This window comes from Meleagris gallopavo, chromosome 4, assembly GCF_905368555.1.
Source record: "Meleagris gallopavo chromosome 4, MGAL_WU_HG_1.1, whole genome shotgun sequence".
NCBI classification, from domain to species: Eukaryota; Metazoa; Chordata; class Aves; order Galliformes; family Phasianidae; genus Meleagris; species Meleagris gallopavo.
Window position 1 is genome coordinate 2,164,685 of NC_139407.1, and position 24,257 is coordinate 2,188,941.

The following is a 24,257-nucleotide window of genomic DNA, read 5'->3' on the forward strand; positions in this document are numbered from 1 at the left end:
GGGTTTCTTTTTATAAGAAGGCCCTCTGCATTTTGAAATGTTTGAGAATCATACGTTCTTGTGCGGAGAAACAAACAGTGGCTTTTAAAATGCTATTAATATGCTACTAAACAGGAGGGTTTTCTATTTGGGCTTTCCAAAATGAGGACAGCACAGTTATTGTACAGATGAGAGAGTCGAGGCAGTAAGAAGAGGTTGTGCAGAGCTGAGCAGTGAGGCAATGGTGAAGCTATGACTTCTGACTCCTCGTCTGTTATAAGCACAAAGCAATAAAATGGATATATTTGCTGCAATTAAACTAATAGGGACATTGCCTGTTCCACAATTAACACCTTATGAGGATCAGATTGATTAAAGAATAGGCTTATGTTTCATATAGGTCTAATTTGAGTTACAAAACTTTGTGAGTGGATTTTTTTCACTGACCACCACTTTTCTTTACTTAATTCAAAAAGCTCCGGACAAATCTATCAATAATATCAGTGTAGATATGACGAATCTTGCTTAAAATTGTTTACACTTTAAAAGGCACGATATGGACCTTCTCAAATCAGCCTTACATGTTGGAGGGTCCTGCTGAAAGATGGAATGGTCATTAAAGAGGTACCAGCTTTGTGCCCTTTTGACCAAGAGAGAACATAAATGGGTCCTATGAACAGCCTCCTGTTTTCCATCTAAGAAAGATACAAAGTGAGTGCTAAATATCAGCAAGTTATGTGGGTAAAATCAGGGCACAGAGCATATACATAAAGTCTTTTGAAATGCTTAAGACAGGTTTCTCTCTTTAAAGATAAATAATGGGAAGTAAACAGACCACTTAAACAAACAGTTTAGAAGCAAACAAATCAGCATGAAGTTTGTAACCACTGTACTTCTTTCAACTATCTCAGAATGTTATTATTTTTTTTCACCTTCATTGCTAGTGGCACAGGCCAGGGAATGTATCACACTGCAACAGTATATCTGAATGTCCAGTTCCTGCATGCAGACTGTACAGTGACCTGTCCATGGCAATCAAGCAGTTGTGGAACACTGCCTGTTCCAGTTACTAATACTTTTCCTTTGGCATGGCATTTCTTTTAAATTTTGTAACCTATGCAATCTCCTTGCAGGAATTCTTTAAAGATTATCTGGTGGAAATTATATAGGGATACAGGATATTTCTTTCCTTCCTGATTTCCTTTGTAGCCTAGAAGCTAAAATGTGCTGTACCCACTGATGTGCAGTGTTGACCACTGAAGTTTTTTTTTTTATGATTTCTGTGACTATGGCCATAGTATTTTCTTAATTTTTCATGTTCAGGAAAGAGAATTCTTTCTTTCATGACATCTTGTTAAATTTATTGGAATGGACAGTTGCATGTGTTCAACTACATAGGATTCAATATCTTGTTAACTGCACAGATACTTGCATCTAAATTTCTTTTCTGGATCTTTAAAAGATAACACATTAAGACATTGTTTTTTTCAGTGCTTGTATACAGCTCCATTGCCCTACTAAATTTCACAAAATAACCAACAAATGGCTATGGGCTTGTTTGGAAAACAAACTTTTCTTTGTGTTTCAGAAAAGATAAAGACACGTTTGTTCTTTGGTAGAATTCTTCTTTCTTGTATAACTACTAACACAAAGATGCAGCAGGGCACAAAAGTGAGCTGAAAGGGTAATTTCTCTGTGTTCAAAAAGAATCTGGAGTATTTTTTTGAAAGAATAGACTGAACTATGAGTTGTCTCATCAAACACCGACCTCAATTGTTGCACTTTGCCTACCTATACTTAGCCTACAGGTCAGTATTTATTTCTTGCTGCAAACTATTTTTGTGGTATTGCCATCAGTGTCCATTAAAGTCAGCTTTTCTCATGTCACTTCTTTATATGCCAATATTTCACAGCCAGTGTTATCTATTCCTAAGCCTAGCGGCACTGGAATACCAAAGCTAATATAGGATTAGATGGAATGGAAAGGGGCAGTGGATGGAACAGGGGAAATTAGGAAGTAGTTTCTAGTTCTTTTCATTCCTAGACACAGAACAGCTGAATTTTTTGAAACTTTTTTGTCTTGTTATAACTGCTGAAACACAACACCATCAGTGTGTTCATTTGTAGAAGAAACCAGATCAGTTTGTGTTTGTCACAGGGGCAGATATTCACGTTGAAATGGCTGAGGAATGGTGCAGAGCTGGTTGTACGGGGCCTATGGGCCTGCAGGAAGAAAAGGAACTGTCATTATTATAGTTAATGTAGACTTGATTTTACAAAGCATTGCTTGTGCTTGTGCTGGGCTTATGCTGTGTTTTTAAGGCTGTCAACGTGAACTGGCATCTGGGAACTGTACTTTGAGAGGACAGAGATGTTTGCTTCGTTACTAAACATGCTGACTAATAAGTCTATGCTTTAACTGCTGCGGGTCAAATCCTTACAGGGCAAACAGCGAGAAAGCTCCATGACATATGCGTGAAATATTTCTTTTTTACGACTTGGATTTGATTATTGAACAATGCCGCAGCTTATGGAGGCCGCTCGCCTGAACCCGGGTGCCTCATAGCCGGGGACAGAGGACAGAGGGCGGAGGCGGGCCGATACGGGGGGCGGGGCATTGCGGGCGGGAGGCCGGAGCGGCGGGGCGGTCGGTGAGGCGGTGTGGCGGAGCTGGGCTGGGCTGGGCTGGCAGCGGGGCTGGGGGACCGGCGCCTGCTGGGGCGGTTGCTGTCGGTTTGTCTACAAGCGGTGCCCGAGCGCTTGGCTTGCGGGAGCCCGGGGAACCGCTGCCGCGCTCTGCTCGCTCGTGTTCCGCCTAATGGCGGCCTTGAGGCAATGGCAGCCTGCTACTAGGAGGGCAGAGTCTGACAATATAGTGAGCACGTTTTTCCCTGCTGCTTGCTTAGTGAAAGTGTTGCCTGACTTTGGAAAGCGTGGTCGTAGGGAAGAGCAGAAACACTCAGCTCATCAGGGAAAGGGTTTGGAGAATATGGCCTATGAGGAGAGACTGAAGGAACTGGGGCTGTTCAGTCTGGGGAAGAGGAGGCTGAGGGGAGACCTTATTGCTCTCTTCAAATACCTGAAAAGTGACTGCAGCAAGAGCAGGCTTGGTCCCTTCTCACTGGTGACAAGATGAAGGGAAATGGCCTCAGGTTGTGCCAGGGTAAGTTTAGGTTGGATATCAGGAAAATCTTCCTTACAGAAAAGGTTGTTAAGCACTAGGATAGGCTCCCCAGGGAGATGGTTGAGTCACCATCCCTGGATGTGTTTAAAAACCATTTGGATGTGGTGCTCAGGGCCAAGATTTAGCAGGGAGTGGTTAGAATTAGGGTAGTATGGTCAGGTTGTGGTTGGACTCGATCATCTTTAAGGTCTTTTTCCAAACTGAGTGATTCTATGAGCAGTGGGTCTGGTGTCACCTGAGCAAGCTGCTGTATCACCAAGGAGCCAACAGGAGCCTCCTAAAATGAGGATGAAAATATCCATTTTGAACGGGAAATGTGGCATAGGAAAAATGTGCAAATTAGCAGTGTTAAATACAGCTTCTAAACAAATTAAATGAGCACAAGCGGTTTCAGGTTGTGGCAGTACCATGGATCCAACTTGCAATGGGAGCTGGCTTCTTGCTTACACAGCTGTTTGTAAGGACTGCACCGCTGTGTTACTGTTGCAGTAAGTGAGGGTAATAGAGTCACAGAATGGCTTGGCTTGAAGGGACCTCAGTGCCTGCCCTGTCCTTGCACCCTGCTGTGGGCTGGTTGCCCTCCCACCAGAACAGCTCAGGCTCCCCAGGGCCTCATTCAGTCTGCTCTTAGCGTCTCCAAGAATGGGGCACTCCAACCTTTTCTGTGCAGCCTGTGCCAGGATCTCACCACCCTCTGTGTGAAGGATCATGGTGGTGTATTCCTGAGGAAACAGTGAAAATAGAGAACACAAACTTTCAGTGAGGTAGACCATTGAAGTTACTGGGATAAAGCCAATGTATACAAACACAACTGTATTCCCTCTGCAGCTCAAAACCCTGAAATACCTTTCAGCTACTTACTGAAGAACTTCTTTAGCTAACTACAACTGTCTGTGACTTGCAGATATAACCACTGTGTTCTGACATCCTGGCAACTTCAGCTATAGCCCTGCTGTGCATTTGTTAGCTGTAAGCCATTGGAGGTGCATAAGCTTATTCATCTGGCAATTACAGGATTGTAGAGAACAAAAGATGTTTTTCAGGAGTCCTCTGAAACTCTCAGAACAAGACTAAGGTTATTGACCCAGTACGTGCAAACAAAAGTGCAGTTGACTTAATGCTGTATGTCAGTACATTATTTGCTCTTGACACTGGATCATAGATTAATTTTAAGTTAGAAGAGACCTCTGACAGTCATAGAGTTCAACTCCCCACTTAAAGCAGTGCTGTCATTGAAGTGCATCCAGTTGCTCCAGGCTCTTGTCCAGCTGAACCTACTCTTGAACTCATTAAAATGGAGTTGGAAGTTGGCCCTGATGGTTAGCTAAATTTGGAGAGTAAGTACCCAAAACCTTGGAGAGTTGCAGAGTTTTCATCAGACCGAATGGAGCATGCTCCTCCTCAATTAACTGAAATTTATCGGTTTTGTGTCATAATTTTTATAGTTTTACAGTTTTTTTACATACAGTTTTACAGTTGTGCTATTGTTTTCAATGTGCATTTTTTTATATCTGTTAGGTACTATCTTGCCCTGCATCACACAGATTTTCTCCTAGTGGATATAAAAATGAAGTATTTTTAATGTGACATTTATATGTCATTAACAAAATCAAAAAGGATGAAAAGCCATTTTGAATTTGAAAGGTTCATAATATTTTACGTGAATAATGACTTATTTATACTTATTTATTTAAAGACTGAAGAACTGAACCCTGCACTCATAGAGATGCAATGTGATTAGCTTTATTTTTATGTCTTTAATAGCATAAAGGCTTTTCTTGTGGAAAAAGCCAGCCTTTGTGCCTTACGTGAGAGGCATTTAACGTGCTATGAGTCAATCCTGATGGCATGAAGCTAGCTGATGTAAGCCTTTATCTATTCTGATTTATTCTGTGATGTCACGGTGTTTCTCAGCCTGTGAGTTCAGTCTTGAAAGAAATCTCAGCCTTATTACATCCAGTGACAAAGTGGAAGTTTTTCCAGGCAAAACATACTTTACAGAATCTTTAAGTGTAGTGAAAATCATCTGGTGGAGGTTATCTTCTAAATAGGTAAAGAAAGTGAAGAGTAAATGAGAAAAAGAGAGCTGAAATACCTGTGCTGTTGTACCTTTGTAGTATGTCTTCTAGATGTCATTTGTGTTTTTCTTTTTTTGTAAGTATTTAATGAAAAAATGATCTTTCAAGGAGAGAAATTATGGAAACTAACTGGTAACAAGACTTATGGGGCTGAACTTTTCACTCGCTAATACAACTGATTAAATTCAGCCAGCTCTGATGACTCTGCTGAAGCTTAGATAAAAGCACTACCTCAGCAGATGTGGTTCTCAGTGTCCTAAGGACTGCAGAGAAGCTGAGGCTGGAGGGTTAAGCAAGATGAAAGTACATGCTGTGGCTCAGCTCTTCCTTTTTCACAGAGTACAGCTGCAGCACCCCTTAGCTGATTTGGCAGAATTTCCTCCATCCTTTTTTAGCTTCTTTCCTCCAGGCAGCACTTGGTCCACTACATTGGGGAATTTCAAACTGCATTGGGAAATCATTAGAATAAGCAGAGTTACATCAACAACCTCTATAAATATTGTGTACCTCTATAAATATGTCCCTTTATACTCACAGAGTAATCGTTTTCTACAGTGAAAATCTTTCATTGAAAAGAGGAAGTCTGGAGTATAGGATAAACAACCACTAAATTTCGTATTGCCAGTTAAATATCTTATTGCAGATTACAATTCCAAGTGCTTTTCCTATATGTTTGTTTCTCACATGTTTGCTTTTCTTATAGAGTTATCTTCAGAGCCACTTTTTCTGTCAAATCCATATCAGAGGTGTATGGGACACTTCTGTTGAGTGTAATCTCAATCTCCAACTAAAAGAACAAAAGAAGAGGTTGTTATGAGATGAAAAAAATCTATGGCTTTCACTTGAAATTCTATGGAATGAAAGAAGAAACTGTTGAGGCAGCTTGTCCTTCCATTCAGAGAAAAAGATGAACCTTTATTCCTGCTTTATGCCAATGAGAGCAATTCATGTGGTTTGCTTATAATCCTATGTGAAGCTCAGTATGGCAATCTGTTGAATCTCTGTGCCTATTCATGACTTGTAGGCAGCGAGGTTGCAATTTACTGTAGCTTCTTCCAGTAATGGTTTTATCTAATTTTCGAATCCCTGCTTTTTTACACACCTGTGTGACCAGTTTGCCTACAGGAGTAAGAACGTTACGATACAGTGTCTCCCTAGGCAGCAAGATTTCCCCTAACTCTCACAGATTCGAATCATCTGCATTCATGGTAGTGTGTTTTCAGACACGATTTCTATGAAGTTATGAAATGCGCCGATTATTGTGCATCTGTTCTTAATTGGCATGTGATTACAATTGTATGGCATGGGATTCCATCGTGTAGTTCCCAGTTCTTTCAGACTTCTCAGAGAGAAACGTAGGGTCCTTTGAGTTGCAGGTTTCTGAACTAGAGTGCTATTTTTAATTTTTAATACTCACATATTTAATTCTGCCCTCTGATTTCAGAGTCTTTCAAGACCTGCAGCAAAAAGAAAAGCTCTACAGAAAGAGACACCTTCAGAGCAAAAATGAGCTTTGGGAGAGCCTACAATACCTTTAACATCAGCAATAGCACAGATCTAGCTATTGGATTCACCTCTTCTGCAGTAGCTGTTCTTCTGTTTGGGACAAACTTTGTGCCAGTTAAAAAATACGATACTGGTGACGGTAAACTTATCTACATTTTTACTTCTATTATTTTTGCTAGTAGGAATAATATTTCACCTGCAAATGTGAATGTTTCTATAGATACATTTCTAAGTATCAATATAGTCTGAGTCTGCGTTTAGACTTTCTTTCTGATGTTAGAGTTAAGTTAATTCAGCATTAGTAAATCTCTTTTTAACAGTAAAGATGATTTCATGAGCATCTTCCAGTAGAATGTGAAATGTCCTTACTTTTAGCATGCTGGGGATTCTCAAGTACATACAGTGTTATTATAAATATATTACAGTGTTATTTAGATAACACTGTAAAAGGTGTTGGTTTTCAGAGTATTGCCCTTTGGTTCTGGACCTGAGACCAATAAGAAAAGGATATTTTTATACTTCTAATTATTAATGCTAATAAGAGGAAACATCATTTCTATTTTCTTACAATTTCCTTAGAATGTTATCACTTTATGATACTAGTTTCATGTTGTATTTGCATGTTTATGTGCAGCATAGTCAATAAGCAATCCCCAGAGAAACATATCTACAACTGTGTTCTTTTAATGATATTATGTGCATTACAGACTCTTTTTTTCTTTTGTACCAAATAGCGTTCTGGAAAGACAAGGATAGTTTAAAGTGAAAGTCTTAGCTGTCATGAAGTTAAACAATCTGCTTTGTTGACCCTTAGAGGTTCAGTGAAGGTTGGAGTGATTTGTCCAAACTTTGTCATCCTCAGTATTCTGTATTAATGAGCTGGGCCATGAAGGAGTTTTGTCTTGCTCAGTCACCTGCACTAGCTGCTACTGGGGTGGTGGGAGAAGCTTTCAGTAACTTAATATTCTCTTTGTCAGAAAACTCTCAGAACTTTCATGCATTTGAGGTTTGGGCTGTGTAAACACTGCCCACCAATTTATTTTTTTAATAGAGTGCTTAGCAGGGAATAAATTGACAGAAAGTGACCAAGTTTCTTTTTTTTTTTTGTGTACTATTTAAGCTAAAAGAGTACGTTCAGAGGCAAGAGACTCACACTTGCAATGTTCTCTCTTGTACACATTTGCTTTTTCCATAGGAATGTTCTTCCAATGGATTCTCTGTGCTTCCATATGGATAGTTTCTTTGGTGATCAATTTAATCCAGAATTGCCCCCAGTTTTGGCCTTTGGCTATGGTAGGAGGCTTCCTGTGGGCTACAGGTAAGTGTTCCAGTCCTGAAAAACAAAGTAATCCTAACTCATCACAAAAACAGCAACAAAACCATTTCCATATATGAGGTAATTTGACTTTTCTAGTCCTGCTATTAATGGAGCTTTACTTTTGGAGCAAATGTTATTGTGAGTAGTAATACTGCATGTGCTGGGTGGACCTACTTAATGCCTCCAGCTTTTTATTTTATAAGCAGCAAATTCGCACCAAAACTAACTTAAAATGATATTGAGGAAAAGTCTGTGATTTAATATATTTCTTTTTTAAAAAATGCTGTTGCTACCAACCTGTAATTGCCTCAATTGTATCCCCTTCCGAACATTCTCAGACTAAATTGATAGCTAAAATATGCAAGACCACAGTCTGGTTTATAACTGATTTCAATTTTGGTGATGTGGGCCATTGATTTTTTTTTTAGTATTATTATTTTTCTTTTCAGGCAACATCACAGTTGTCCCTATTATTAAAACCATAGGCTTAGCTCTTGGTCTTTTGATCTGGGCTTCTTTCAATTTGCTGACAGGCTGGGCAAGTTCCAGGTAAGCATTTTAAATCATACATTCTGTACGTTTATCTTTCCTTGTTAACAGCTAGAGTGTAAGCACCATTGCCAATAAAGAGGATACTTAAAAGATCTTTTCTTTCAATGTGGAAAGTAGTCAGATTAATTATTTTATCTTTTTTGTTTCCTTTGCCTTAATAGGAAGAAAATGCCCAGTCATGTTTATTAACATAATTGAGTAAATAAATAATGTGGGTTTTTTACATAAAACTGGAGCACTGTCTTCTGCAGCATGGGTTGATAAAACAATTCAAATTAACTTTGATTTTTAAATACCCAGATTTAAAAAAAAAAAATCAATTTCAATTAAGTTACAGATTTCTTTTAAATAAACATGAATTTTTGTAAGCTAACTGAAGCATCAAACCAATATTTCTAACATAAACTTCAGCTGAATTATTTCTGTGTATAAAGATTTTCAAGCCTAGATTATAGTATTTGGTGTGCAATCAGTGCAGCTAAGAATAAGTAGTTGAATATTCCAGGTTCGGATGGTTTGGAATTGACCCAGAAGAGGTAGCAAGACCAGTCTTAAATTATATTGGAGCTGGACTTTCACTGTTAAGGTAAAAAGCAATGATTAATTTTTGTGACATTAAAAATGTATTTTATAACCACAGGAAAAATGTAACCAGCAGGCAAATGTATTGAACTATTTTTTGCAAATTGATTTACCACAAAATTTTTGAGTTGTCCATGCCTGTTTTTTTTTTTTTGGCTTCCATGCCTAGATTTCAGTACAGAAACGTATTTTTGTGCTGGTAGACGTGGTCAAGACAGATCTGTGGTGCATTCATTGCAGCAGCTCCCTGTCTGCCTTACCTTCAACAACTGCCAAACAGTGGCTTCCTTTGGGACCTTTGGAAGGATTTCTCATCTTATTATTAGTTTATTATTTGTATGGGTTCATGTTTTGAGCTAAACATAGAGTAAAGATGGTCTTTGTTTAGGTAGCAGTGTCTCTGCTTTCCAGCTGATTGCCAGGGAGCTCTTTCCAGGAACAGAAGGGCAGCCCTGAATGCAGGAGCAGTACCTTGCCATAGGCATGCTAAGCAAAAGATGCACAAAATACCCACCAAAAAATGCACAAAAGAAGAGAGTTAAGAACATGGGGAAAGTGGGGACCATCCTTGATTGCTGTGGCTTTTTACCCAGTAGCAGTGCATGATTTTGAGAGGTTTTCACTGAATGTGGCAGTGCTGCTATTCCTGCCTGATAAATTCATTCAGCTCACCAGCTGCTTCCTGCCTGTTCCTGAGATATGAGAAAAAAGTGATCAACACGGGAAAAGATCCTTACTAGACTTGTTTTCCTGGCAAGCTGCACAAAGCATATGTATATTGTTCTGTAGAACTCAGAAGCATGTGTTTCATTTTAGCCTCCTGGGTGGGACCTGTGCATATTTACCTAGTCCCTCTGGAGGAAGCTGGCATCTTTTTGTGTCTATCCATATGGCTTCAGCAGGAGATAAATCACTCCTCAAATGGAGGCATTCTGTTTATGGCTATGAGAAAGAATTTGTAGAACATTAAATTATTTTGCTGAAAAATAATTTAAAGAAGCAAAATCCAGAACCAGACTGATTACGTATACTTACCTGATTTCTGAGAGCTGGGGGTAAAAGTAGAAATGTTCCCCTTTTTTCTTTCTTTTAATCAGTCAGTGCATTTGAGCACCACTAAGCAGTACCCCTTCTCCTTCTGCACGTGCATGAGACCCTGCAGGAGCAGTGTTCTCCCAGTTGCAAATGATAGAAGACTCAGAAAGACTAATTCCCCTTGGGCACAAATCCAATTCTGTGCAGATTTAAGTTTTTCCATATAGAATTTCTGTGCAGATGTTTGACCATGTGTGGTGCTGTACAAAAGGGACTGTTATCTACCACAGCTATTATTAGCATGTGTCTATAACCACACCACAGAAAGGAGACCATTATAGAGAAGAGAGAACATTAAAGACTAAAAAAAGATCAATCTGTTTACTTCTGCTGAAGTGGTTTGTTAAAACTATTCAAAGCAATTGCATTTTAAAAATGTATTGAATTGAGTCTAGGATAATAATGACAATAAACTAATATGCTTCCAAATACACCTTTTGTTTCTGGACGCTAAATGTTGTATCCTTGTGATCTGACTTGTAGTAATCATTGGTATGTTTTTCTTTTCTGAGTGCTGTCATATTTTTCTTTATAAAAACTGAAGTCCAAACTTCTTCAGCTTCATTAGAAAGCACACCATTACTGAGAGAATGTGTAAGTACTCTATAGTTTTACTTTACAGCAGTGAAAATATGTAACCATTTAAAAACAACAGCAAAAACTGCTTTAATGTTAACATGTTTTGTTAAAGTTCATGATAAACTACACAAAACTATATAAATATGCATTGATTATATTTTATTTGTATATTCAGTCAAAGGTGAGCAACAGAAAAGGCTTTCTCAAATGTTCTTTCTCAGCTTTATTACTTACAAGTACTTATTGCAGAGTTATAGACAATGTGTATTTCTTCCCTCTCTGAGAAGAGGAAGGAATTTTAATAGAGGCTTAACTGTAATAGCAGGAGAATGCTTAGTGGGAAGGTAACTGAGTGTTTAAGTGTTCTCCCAGATTTTTGCCACGTTACAGGACCAGTCCCTGATCCACAGCACAGGACAAATTTTGAAAGGCAGACCTGCATGTGAGCTTTAAAAGTGCTTGTGAGTGCTCTGTGACACAGGAAAGCCAGAATCCATAGCCAATCATTTACAGACTTGGAGATTGATCCAATTATTACTGTTAGGTTCTTTCTTATTTTTTTCTGAATGGATTTCTCTTCTCTTTCTTCAAAGTATTTGTGTAAATTCCTCTTCTTTTTCCTTCCATTATCATTTTCTCAGAGCTAAATTGCTGTATTAATACGATGTCTGAGATGCTGTTTTCTTTTTAAAGGGAAAAAAGCAGGACTGAGTAAAAACTCTACTTTTTCTACAGTCTGTTAATGCTTCTGAAGACACTTCTGATGTCTCGTGGGTGACCAATCTTTCTCCAGTAAAAAAAAGATTTGTGTAAGTCATTAACAGAGAAAGTAATTAAGCACCCAATAAGACCATAATTTGTAGTTTTCCAGGCATAGTCATGCTCTAATAAACAGTACACATATCTGTATATGAATAGCTAAGCTAGTTGGATAATTTTCTTCTGTGTTCAGTGTGTTCTACCCTACAAAGAACAACATTTGCAGAGTAAATATCAATAGCAATTAAGTAATTACAGAGCTCGTTTGTATCATGTGGTTGATTGGCACCCAGCATAGAAGGATCCCATGCTTCCAGGTGTGGTTTCCAAGTGAAAACACCTGGAAAAAGCATGGCAACATGGTAACTAAACAGCAGAAGTGGTCCAAGGTGGAATTGGTAGCTAGCAAGGGGACTGTTGACAGCTGAGGCCCCAGTCATCTGGAAGTGGAGAAGGGGTGCATTATCCTGGAGATCTTTGTATGGAAAACAATGACTGCAAAGTGAAGCTGAGAGTGGGAGCATTTTAACTGTATCTTTTGTTTTCTCCTAGCTTCACTTCTAAAGAAATATTGCTTGGTTGATGTGATTAATACTGGTTGCAGGTTGTCGACACAAGAATTGTCTGTATTTCTTAGCCATGAGGTGCAGGAAAACTAAATTACTGTTTTGAACAATTTCTGCTTTAAAAAAAAAAACAAAATGTGCTAACATACCATTTTTATAGCATTGCTAATTTTCTTAGATGTTTTAAGTGTATTACTTACTTCCCTAATTAACACCAGGCTGTTGGTTTTTTTTCTGATTTTTGCTCTTTTTAAAGAGGATGTAGCTAGCTGTCATAGCTGGAATACTCTACGGTTCCAGTTTTGTACCAGTACTTTACATCAAGGACCATGGAAGAAGAAATGAAACGACATATGCAAGAGCAAGTCAATTTGGTAAAGGCTAATAAGACCCTCTGCTTTATGTCATTATTACACAGCTGTCTTCTGCTTTCTTAAAGGCACAGGATGAAACTGTACTGCTGGAAGTACAGTGACAAAATACAAGTTCTACACTACGTTACGTGTTATCAAGTTTGTTGCCGTCTAAATACTAGAGCTCCCTTTTTCCCAGAGGTGACTTACACCATTAAAAGAACAGTGAGAAACAACCCAGAAGATACCATGCTTATCTCACTTACTTCACATCTTATCAAATGTAGCTAAACTTTCAAAGTACCAGGTTCGTATGCCAGGAACGTGAGGAGCAAGAGCTCACTCAGCTGCCAAATCATTACACTAGTAATGGAAAAGAAGATAGAACATAAATAATGAGCAGAAGAGATACACAGAAGTTTAAGTAATTAACATCGTATTGTTTTTTTAAATGGAAGCCTTTTGTTGAAGTGTAACAATGAACTTAAATGTTTCTCAAGAAACAATTTCCTGAAGATGTGGTATAATTTAGCAAGTAGTACCAGCAGCAGTTTAAGTGCAACATAGCACTTGGACAGAACAATGCTGCCATTAACATTGTTCATTACATCATGTTCATTACATCTTTTGAATGCAGCAATTCATGTATTCCCAAACTAGACACACTGTATTATTATTGTAGTTGCCTTTTCTGATGAGGACTCACAGGTGGAAGGAGATGGAGATTACCTTGCTACATGCTTCAGCTTTACCACCCTGGGAATGTTTTATTTAGCACCTACCCAAGCTGTAAAGGACTTTTGTTAGTGATTATAGTGATCAAAATTGTGATGCATTCTTCAAGATAAGAAAGAAAAAAAAAGACTGTGTTTATCTTCCCTGGTACATGCAGTTATCTGTGCAGTCCCATGTGCAGTTTTAAATGTATAACATAAAGAAAAGAAATGACTATCTACAAGAGTATGTAAATAGCAAATGTAGATGGTTAAGAGAGGATGTGATTATGTAAAACAACTCACATCACTTTTGTGGCCTCATTTAAGGGTTTTCTCAAGTTTTTTATAAATCAGTAGCTTGACTAATAGTTACAAAAAACAACTCATAGGAATGCATAAAGGCTTGTGATAAATGCTAAAGTCAGTGCAACATTTAATTCATGTTTAATAGGATATGTATGACTAACCAAATCTATCCACAGTCAGACTTACGTTACTCATAACCACAATTGAACTTGAATTGTTAGCAGTAGCATTTTATGTATTTTTGTCTGTAGGAATAGAATCAGTTAAATAAATGTAGTTAAAATTAATAGCTGATACTTTGGGCTAATAACAATTTTTCAATTTCTCTTTCAGATTTAGATTATGTTTTTGCACACTTCAGTGGAATATTTCTTACAAGTACTATCTACTTTTTGATCTACTGTGCAGTCAGGAAAAATAAACCTAATGTTTATCCCCAAGCCATACTACCAGGTATGTCGTACTGTTAAATTGGTAGCTAATGACTGTCAGTTCTTTGTACTTCTTTGCAGTGACTACTTCAATCTGAGTACTGGAGCTGTAGTTAGCCTTTGAAGTCTCTTCATTTGACTTTGTTTTGAAAGATACTCCTGTTAGGTTAATTAAAGTTAGGAAAAAACCTTAATTTTGCTCTGATCTGAAAAGTGACATTGCAAGTGGTAGATTTTCAAAACCTAGCTCTGCCTTAGAGGATAACACATTGCCCAGGAAAGTGTGAACTTCAGTGATAATTTGCTACTTCAGTTGAGGAAGCTGATTTTTATCCCTTGAGCTTTGGTCTAGATTATCAGAGCTAGCTTGTTAGAATAGTTACTGTACTAAAATACTCACTTTTGCTGTTATGCTGTAAATACACATGTTTCACAAATGGCTGTCTATACTTTTCTGTACGTGTTTTTGATCAGAGTTTATTTTTCTAGGGTTTGTTTCTGGTTTGCTTTGGGCAGTAGCCAATTGCTGCTGGTTCATCGCCAATCACTATCTCAGTGCTGTAGTCAGCTTTCCAATAATTACTGCAGTAAGTATATAACAACAAAATCTCTGACTAGAATTGAAGTGAAAGTTCTTTTTCTGCTATTTGTGGAATTAAGATGAAATTTTGGCACACCTAGGGTTTGTTTTTTTTTCTCTCAAGAGTATGCATTGCCTCTTTTGCTTGTCTGTGCTAGCCTTTGTTTTGTTGGAAACTGTCATGACTGTGACAAGCACCATTTTGGCCAGTGAAAAGTGGAGGAGTTGAAAGTAAGAGACTTCAAACTGTGCTAAAGCCAATGCTCTGGAAACATAACTGTATCAATATTAAATAGTGAACTGAGGTGATTAAAGGAAGAGAAGTTATGTACTTTCATCTCACCAAGTATATATTGCTCTGGATTTTTTTAGTTGTTATTTTTAACTATCAGAAAACTATTAAGAAAAATTAACTATTTTTCTTAATTAAGTCAAGTATTTTTTACCACAGTTCTTGAACACATCTAACAGCATTTGAATTGTTGAAAATAATTTTCTTATACCTAGGCAGGGAAAATAGCTGTTTGATTCCTTCTTATGATGCTGTACCTTTCAAACAGTTAACATCCAGAAGTTGTATAAATTCCATCACTGTGTACAAATTTGCTGTTACTCTCTCAAGGATCTGCTGAATGGTACTGCAAAGCTGGATAACTTCTGGCAAATTGAAGTTTATAAGTATCAAAATCAAAGTTCTGCTGAACAGCTCTATTTTGGAGAGAAAAAAAAAAACTAATGAAACAATAGGGATTAAAGTTTGCTTCAAGATGCAGTTAATCAAAATGAATTCTGCAGTATGCAATAAAAAAAAAAACATGGCATCATTCTAATTACAAACTGAAGGATTAGTGGAAAGCAGCTTTAGTAACTTTGGTTATCAGCATACGTAAAGGGCAAGGATATAAAATCACTAAATGAAAAATTTTAAAGACAGCACTGATGAGAAGCTGCCTATCTTTCACTGCAGTTTTGGAATTGCTCCTTTACTTCGCCCTAGAGGGAATTTCAGTTATTCATCACATCCCCTTAACAATTTGTTTCATTTAAAAACTGCATTCCTCTGGCAATGCAAGTTATCTAGACAGTGAAATAGCACCTTAGTTATTATGTAAATAATACTTTGCAATTTCACTCAGAAATAGCATGTGCAAACACACTCAGCATAAGGTACTGTTTTCTCCTGGTATAAATTTTTGTCCTATTGAGTTTAGTTAAGATAGAGAGAGGAAGATGACTGTCTAAACATCTGTCAAGTGTTTCAGAGAGCAGCTGTAATGGGAAGCATTTGCAGAGAGTTTCAGACATTTTCTTATCAGACGTGAGAATTCAGGTCATTGCACACACAGGAGATAAACTGTAATACCAGGAATGTCTGGAAAATATCATTGTGTACCACAGCTTGCTGTTAGCTAGGAAACCTGTAGGAGACATCACAGATAAAACACTAGTTTTCCTGACCTGTCTTAACTGTCTGGCTTTGTGCTTTGTCCAGATCCCTGAAAGACAGGAAATAACCTTAATGTTCCAGTGTCTTGATATCATACCGAGTGATAAAATCAAACTTTGTTGAACAGGTTGGTGGTAGTAGAGGAAATGTTAGGAATATCCTTGATGGCTGCCAAAAAAAAACCTGATTAGTCCTCTGAAATGTGGTGGTGGATGAAAGTCTGTAGTTTGGACATATTACTTGGAGACTCTAAAAGAACGTGTAACAGCCAGTGCAGATTCCACAGTGTAATTTAGAAAGAAATGATGCCCTCTGTAAAACCAGTCTTTTACTTCTTTAGCCCTTCTTGATTATTTATTGTATCTTACCTCCTAGGGTGAGATACAATCGCTTTGGTGATGGTAGTGCTTTTTCCATGAATGCTGTAATTATACAGGATGGAAAGACATAAACTTGCTATCCAATTGAAATGCAAGCGCCCTTAAAACAATAATGAGAATGTGGCACATTTTAAGGAAATGCTGTAATGTACAAATGAATCATTTTCTTTAGGGTCCTGGCCTTATTGCTGCAATGTGGGGAGTCCTTGTATTTAAAGAAATCAAGGTAATCTTAGTAGATCTTTCACCTAGTCTTTCTTGTGGCTGTCTCTAGCTTGTAGAGCAGCATTACTTGATAAAGAGCTGTCTCTCTTCAATTTCTCCACCTTACAAGTATTGCATTATGAAGCTGAAAGTCGTGTCATGCAGTAGTAAGTTTTCCAAGAAAAATTAAGAACTTTGAACAAGTTTTACAGGAATGAAGATTGGAATTCCAGAGCTATGAGCAGCAGGGGGAGTAAATAAAGGCTGTAGCATTGTCAAGAAGTGGGATGCCAAGCATAGCCTTTATTTGAGCTAGTTCTTTCAGTGGGGGCAGGGAATTTAGCAGTTGTCCCAAAACTCACATGTTTAAACCAGGATCAGTTTCTCCAAAGGATCAAACAGTGAGGCAGAGTGCCCTTCTGATGGACAATAGAGACATTCTTAAAGGATGTGCACACAACAGTCTAATTTACTAGATGTTAACATGGCTGAAATTATTTTTCTAATGGAATCAGAAGCATAGCAGTGTAGCCCTAAGATTCCCTTAGCTATTCTGTACAAGATTCATAGATGTGTAATTTGCCATTACAGATGAGATCAGCTTTTCACGTAATTGATAGATTCATTTTGTCATAACATTAAATGAAACCCTATTTTTTTAGTTTCCTTTTTTTTTCTTTTTTTGTGAAGAGATATAAATTATGATATATTTTTCTTTTTCTCTCATCTATCCAGGGCCTGAAAAACTACGTATTACTCTCAGTAGCATTTTGCATCATTTTGGCTGGATCACTCTCTACAGCTTTTTCTAAAGTTTGAAGATCATCTTACCAGTAGATGGTGCTACTGTCTTGTATAATCAAAAGCACAGCTGTATGTATCAACAATTATTTGCAAAATGCATGTCCAACATTTATCATAACTTTTTTCAGGGAAGTTAAAGGAAAAAAAGGAAAAAGGAAAACCTTTAGCGTGAAAGAAAATTTGGAAATGTTTATTTCTACACTCCAAGGATATCAAAGGATCTTATTAAATAAAGCCAGATGATTTTGTAGTTACTGATTTTGTTGGTTAGGGATGAAACTTGCATCATCATAAATTTCAGTTCACTGCTGTGATGGTGGAGAAAGGGAGTCAATATTCTGTGTGCGTTTACTAATTCATCTTATTCCAATGCTGTCTTACTGATTTGACTATATTACGTCTGGAAATATTTATGTTTTGGAACTGATTCAAAGATGTGAAACTTGTTTTTTATTAGAGGCATTTTTCTTTAAAGATAACAATTCATATAAAAATCTTCCAATCACTGCAGAATTTTGAAGGAAATGCAGAAAAAAAAAATGGTGCTGAAAAATAAACTAGTGCTTGCTGCTACTCTGTTTAAATGCCATAACATTATGTAGAAATCATGATCATGATATGAATTATTGGGGTGTTTACTGAACTCTTGTTGAGTGGACTAAATCTGTCTAGAAAAGTGCAACACTCAGACTGCAGTCTGAAAAAAAAAAAGAAAACAAGAAGAGCAGCACTGTGATTATGTTTTTCATCTACTTTATAAGCTCTACTCACGGACACGTGATAATATGATGTGCTGTAATACCTCAGCTTGAAATTTGTAGCATGTTGAGATTACATTGTAATTTCATTAAAGTTTTAATCTGGAAAAATCATAGAATGGATTGGGTTGGAAGGAACCTTAAAAATTATGTAGTTCCCTGTAATGCTGTGTAATCTATCCCCAGCTGTGCTAGGAATAAACAAGCAACATTGCTTGAACTGGGGGAAGTAGTTTACCTCTAACCTTGACCACCTGTTTCCCATCTTCACTACATGAAGTAGTGCTGTAGGCCCTTCTGTTTCTTTAGTATCCTTTTTTGTTTGGTGCTATGAGTATCCTGAGTGGAGGTGTCTTGGGTTCAGATTTTTGCTCTCTCTTGATGGATGCTTGTAAGTTCACGTGTGGTGTGGGCTCAGTATTCTTCTACCAGATTGGATTGTAGGAAACATCTGAATCTACTAGGGCAGGAGCACCTTTACACTTCCTCATTTCTGCAAAGCATTATTTGGCTTTCTGGAACAAACCCACAGCAATTGCATATAGATACATGCAATTTTGTACAGTCTTCCAGTCTGCATTGTAAAGCTATGAGTTTGTGACAATTTAATAGCTTATTGTTAGGGCATTAATTACAATTCTTGTTTGGGAAGACTCAAATATTGGCTTTGTTAAATGTTTTTTGGCACATTCCCTATTTGATTTGCCTTTTTGCCTTGCAAATGGGAAAATAAAAAAAATGAACAAACCATCTCTTTGCAGCTCTTATCTATTAAAAATCCATTATGGTAATGTGTCAGGAAGTTTGGTTTAAACATGTATTTATTCTAAACTATGTTTTCAAGGTGGTCACGTGGAATATTATGAAGATAAGTATTCCACTGATTTCTGAGATGCTCCTGAAGTTTTGAGTTTGAAATACAGCTTTAATGTTAAAATGCTGAACCCACAGAGTTCTGTTTATAGAGCTGTTTATACGCAACAGTCTGACAGCAAATGTTTAATGAGAGAAAATTCTGCAGCTGATCTAAATGATCATGGCTCTGCTTATATCAGCAAAGCTCTGTGTTTTTATATCAGTCAAACAAGTGACATGGAATATTTCTTTTCATTGTTGTTGCTTAATTTTTTGTATGTGTAATTGAAAGAAAAATCAAGTAGGATCAAGATGGGAAAATGACACTTCTTGAAGAAAGTTAAATGTCTTATACGTGTCTGGGTCTGTTTAATAATTTGTAAGAATATATTTGAGCTTGTTATAAGATTTTTTCTCTGGTAATCCTTAAAAGCAAACTAATCTTTCAAGTACAGGTTGACAGGGAGTTTCCAAATTAGATTTTTGTGTGGGTGTGGTGTTTGCAACAAGGGTATTTAGCATCACCTGTTTAGAGTTCTCACACCTCATTATTCATTCCCCTGTATTCATTATCACTTTGCTTTCCTAGGCTCGCTGCTCTTCTTCCATAATTCTTTTTATTCCTTTATATTCTTTGTAAAAATTATTAATATCTAGAAAAATAAATACATTCACTCCCATGTCCTTTAAAGCAGCTAGTGAAATGCAGCCCGTTTATTATCTCTATACATGTTTCTGTATTTTATCTACATTAGAATTTTCTTTTTCAATCACAATTCAAGGTTGACTAAATACCAGTTCAATAGTCTGACCTGATCCCTGTGCATTTTTGCATCTGGAATGAAAATAAAATGATAGTCAAGATGATGCATACTAGCAATTAACGTCATTTTTTATGTTGACCCCTTGCTTTCAAATAGAAATTTAATGTAGTATTCCAGGATTATGCAGTGACAGATGGATTCTACTTAGCTAAATATATAATCTTCGTAGCAAGTGACTGTGGAGTGCAGTATTTTAGCTGAGGAGATGTTTTTCATGTTCTTAATGCTTACCACAAAATGTGTCTTAAAAATCTAAAAGATTTATTCTCTTGAAACACTGAAGATTTGTGCTGTTTATTGTACCAAAGGGCCCGTTTGCAAGAGCAACCTGACATTTTGCATTTGTGGACCAAGGAAAAATGGTGGCCTCTAACAGATGACTAATTTTTCCTTATTTACAGAGGGGAGGGGTACACTTGTTCAGGAATTGCAGAGCAAAAGCTGCTCCCAGCAGTCCTACACATCTGAGCTTTGATCCAGGAATGCAAAGGCCACAGGCTCCAGGATGCTTTGACTGTGGTATCCAGTTGCTTTTGTATGCAATTGCAAGGCTGGAATTTGTTGTGTAAAACCCTACCAGAGTTTGCATCCTCGAAGCATACTGTGCCATCAAGCTCAAAGGAACAGTTCAGGCTGTTGGTTTGTGGTGAGTCCCTAGAGATACATTTGCAGAGTATGTGTGCCCTCATCTGTAACTTCTGTTTCACATGTTTGTGTCTAGCATTTTTAAGTGAAGTAGTTGAAATTTAGTTCTTAAATCCATAAAAAAGCTACTATTTATAGATAACCAAAGCTACATGGAACAAAAAATGTTTGAATATTTTTAGAGGTTGGCAGCATTTTAGATTATGTTTATAATACAAGCAAAAAACATTGAAAAATTCTAAGTTAAGCACTTGCAACTTGCAGTTCTAGCAAAATACACAACATTTTCTTGCCTTTTGTGAGGCTGTTCACCCTGAACACTTATTGTGCTTTTTCAGCTTTGTAGACGTGGAAGTGAAGTGATTGCCTTCTGTTTTTCCTTCTCCACTGATTACACTTACTATACTTTAGTGCCCGTTGTATTCTTGTAACCTGGTGAGCAACAATTGATTTGGTGAAGCAAGGGTATGTATGTGTGTCTATTTACACGTGTACAATCATACTTTTTTTTTTGGTGGTATCAATCCATTCTATTCTTTAGTATTTCATACCTTTTATATTAAGTTACTTTGGCAACTGCCAGTTTTTCCATGTTGGCTGTACCTACTTCGGTGAAGTAAGTTTTAACATCAAGAAAGACCCGATCTTAATAGACTTCTACCATTTAATTGGGTTTTCACTTGTGTTTCTCATAATGTGGTTTATGTCAGTTTTAGATGCTGTCACAACTCAGCTGTTTGCTACTAACAGATACTTCATACATCAAGTTTTGTGAGTTTTTATGTCCTTATGGGCAGAAAAATCAGCTATTTTAACATATGTCACTGTTAAAATGCCTCCTGAGGAGCTTCTGTCACCTTGGTGTAGCACATGGAGAAGATTGTATCCTTGCTACTTTGCATCTAATTGTAGTTACAGAACTAAATCTTTCCTAAATCTAACCTGTTTTTCTTGTTGCTTTCCTTTCATAAGAAAATTAGCTTTAATTTTTAATTGAAGATAGATGCTTTGCAAACATTGTAAAATTTTAGTGTTTTGGTAACCTTGGAAATCTGTTTATTGTCTGCATTATTTAGTCTAATTTTCTTGCCTTTATGTGAAAGCTGGTTTTTTATCTGCAAGCCGGTTTCGCTATGAAGCGGAACAAAGTGAAAAGACCTGCCCAGGAGATTTGGTTCCTAGGTATAAAGAGGCAAGATGGGCGTCCTCACATCCCAGCAGATGTGATCAACAAAATCACTGCTATGTCTCCACTCTTTTCTGGGGGTGTAGTGGCCTTTTGGAGAATGCATGTTCCAAATGATAGCTTTATTCTTAGTCCCTTTTATCAGGTGATGTGGAAGAAGAATAATTTTTCGCGAGGCCCTGAGCAGCAGCAGGCTTTTGAGCAAATCAAACAGGAGATAACCCGTGCCATGGCCCTGGGGCCAGTACGGATGGTCAGGGTGTAAAGAACATCCTCTACACTGCTGCTGGAGAGAAAGGTCCCACTTGGAGTCTGTGGCAAAGAACCTCAGGAGAGACCTGAAGCCGACCCCTGAGATTCTGAAGTCGAGCATACAGGGGGTTCAGAGAGCGCTACTCTCCAACTGAAAATGAGATCTTAGCTGCATATGAAGGGGTTCAGGCTGCTTCTGAAATAATCGGCACTGAAACGCAGCTCCTTCTGGCACCTCGACTGCCAGTGCTGAACTGGATGTTTAAAGGAGATATTCCCTCCACCTATCACGCTACTGATGCCACTTGGAGCAAGAGGATTGTGGTGATTACACAGTGAGCTCGGATGGGGAACCTCAGTCATCCAGGAGCCTTAGAGGTGCTGATGGACTGGCCTGAAGGTAAAAAGTTTGGAACATCACCAGCAGAAGAGGTGCTATGCTAAAGAGGCCTCACCATACAATGAACTACCAGAAAATGAAAAGAAATTTGCCCTGTTCACAGATGGATCGTGCTGTAGTGCAGGGAAGCATCGCAGAGGGAAAGCTGCTGTGTGGATCCCCACATGACGAGTTGCAGAGGCCACTGAAGGAAAAGGAGAATCGAACCAATTTGCAGAGGTAAAGGCTGTCCAGCTGGCCTTAGATGTTGCTGAACAGGAGAGGTGGCCAATGCTTTATCTTTACACTGACTCATGGATGGTGGCAAATGCCTTATGGGGGTGGTTACAGCAGTGGGAGCAAAATAACTGGCAAAGAAGGGGTAAACCTATTTGGGCTGCTGAACTGCAGAAAGATATTGCTGCCTGAACAAAGAATGTTGTTACAAAGTTGTGTCATGTGGATGCTCATGTGCCCAAGAGTCAGGCTACTGAAGAACAACAAAATAACCATCAGGTAGATTGAACTGCCAAACTTGAGGTGGCTCAGATAGACTTGGACTGTCGAAACAAGGGTGAATTACATCTTGTTCATGGGCCCATGAGACCTCAGACCATCAGGGAGGAGATGCAACATATAAGTGGGCTAGAGACCGAGGGATGGACTTATCTATGGATTCTATTGCACAGGTTATTTATGACTGTGAAACATATGCCATAATTAAACAAGCCAAGAGGATGAAACCTCTCTGGGGGGAAGGGCAATGGCAAAAAAAAAATTATATCACCTTGCCATGATCTCACAGTGGTAAGTGTTATGTGATTACGGGACTCATTTCAAAAATCTCCTTGTAAGTACTTGGGCCAAAGATCATGTCATTGAGTGGATTTATCACGTCTCTTATCATGCAGCAGCTTCTGGTAAAACTGAACGATACATTGGGTTGTTAAAAACCACATTGAAAGCAATTGGTGGTGGAACATTTAAGCATTGGGGGAAATATTTTGCAGAAGCCACCTGGCTGGTCAGCACTACAGGGTCAGTCATTGAGATGGAGACCTCGAGGGAGATAAGGTCCTTGTGGTACATATAAAGAGCATGTTGGGAAGAGCTGTTTGGATCCTTCCAGCTTCTGGAAAGGATAAACCTCTCCGTGGAACTGTTTTTGCACAGGGATCTGGGTGCACTTGATGGGTGATGCAGAAAGATGGGGATGTTTAGTGCGTACCAAGGGAATTTGATGTTGAGAGAGTGCGGTCAGTAATTCTGTGTGTATATACGTATATAGATCTGTGTGTGTGATGCATTTTAATTATTGCTTGTTTGTATATATGTATATATAATAAGTGTGCAAGTCACAGGACTCGTTCTCTCTCTCATTGCCTGGCTCTGTGTGTGTGCGCGCGCTCCCCAGCCATTTCACCTTCAGTTCAAAGTAAGGCCTTCAGTTTCAGACTCTCTCTCTCTCATTTTATTTGATTTATTCGCTTCAGTTCCAATTACATTGTATTATATTGTGCTGTCTTGCATTCCGATATCGTATTTAGTAAATTAACTTTCCTCCTCAGATTGTTGCCGCTGTTCTGTTTTTAGGCCCAGCTCCCATCTCCCTCCCCTTCCCCTTTCCCAGGGCGTGGATCTGTGGGTCTCCTGCCCCATTTCTCACAGAACTGGGCCAAACCAGCCTGTAAATCATCAACATCCCCCCCTTCTCTCCCCTTTTTGGGCGTGTGGACCTCCCTCTGTCATGGACACAGGTAGAGCTAGATAACCCCGTGACACAAGTAAACTCTTAGATGCTTTAAAAAATGGCTTTGCATATGATTTTTATCATATCTTAATATTAAATATTGCATATTAAGCACTGTCTGGTGTAGAGAATTTGTGTTCGCGGTTAGGGTTGTTTAAGTGACTATTGTGTAAAGTTTAATGCTCTCTA

General features: G+C 38.1%; 1 protein-coding gene across 1 annotated transcript; it reads left to right on the forward strand.

The window, feature by feature from the left end:
* The first annotated feature begins 2,658 nt into the window (after nt 1-2,658).
* Nucleotides 2,659-23,885, forward strand: TMEM144 (transmembrane protein 144). The gene is made up of 12 exons (XM_085221925.1): nt 2,659-3,142; nt 6,686-6,886; nt 7,943-8,065; nt 8,515-8,614; nt 9,123-9,203; nt 10,807-10,888; nt 11,609-11,680; nt 12,464-12,572; nt 13,907-14,026; nt 14,494-14,591; nt 16,584-16,637; nt 17,351-23,885. The coding sequence occupies exons 1-12, from the start codon at nt 3,112-3,114 to the stop codon at nt 17,432-17,434; spliced, it is 1,155 nt and encodes a 384-aa protein (XP_085078051.1). The 5' UTR covers nt 2,659-3,111; the 3' UTR covers nt 17,435-23,885.
* Nucleotides 23,886-24,257: the final 372 nt, after the last annotated feature.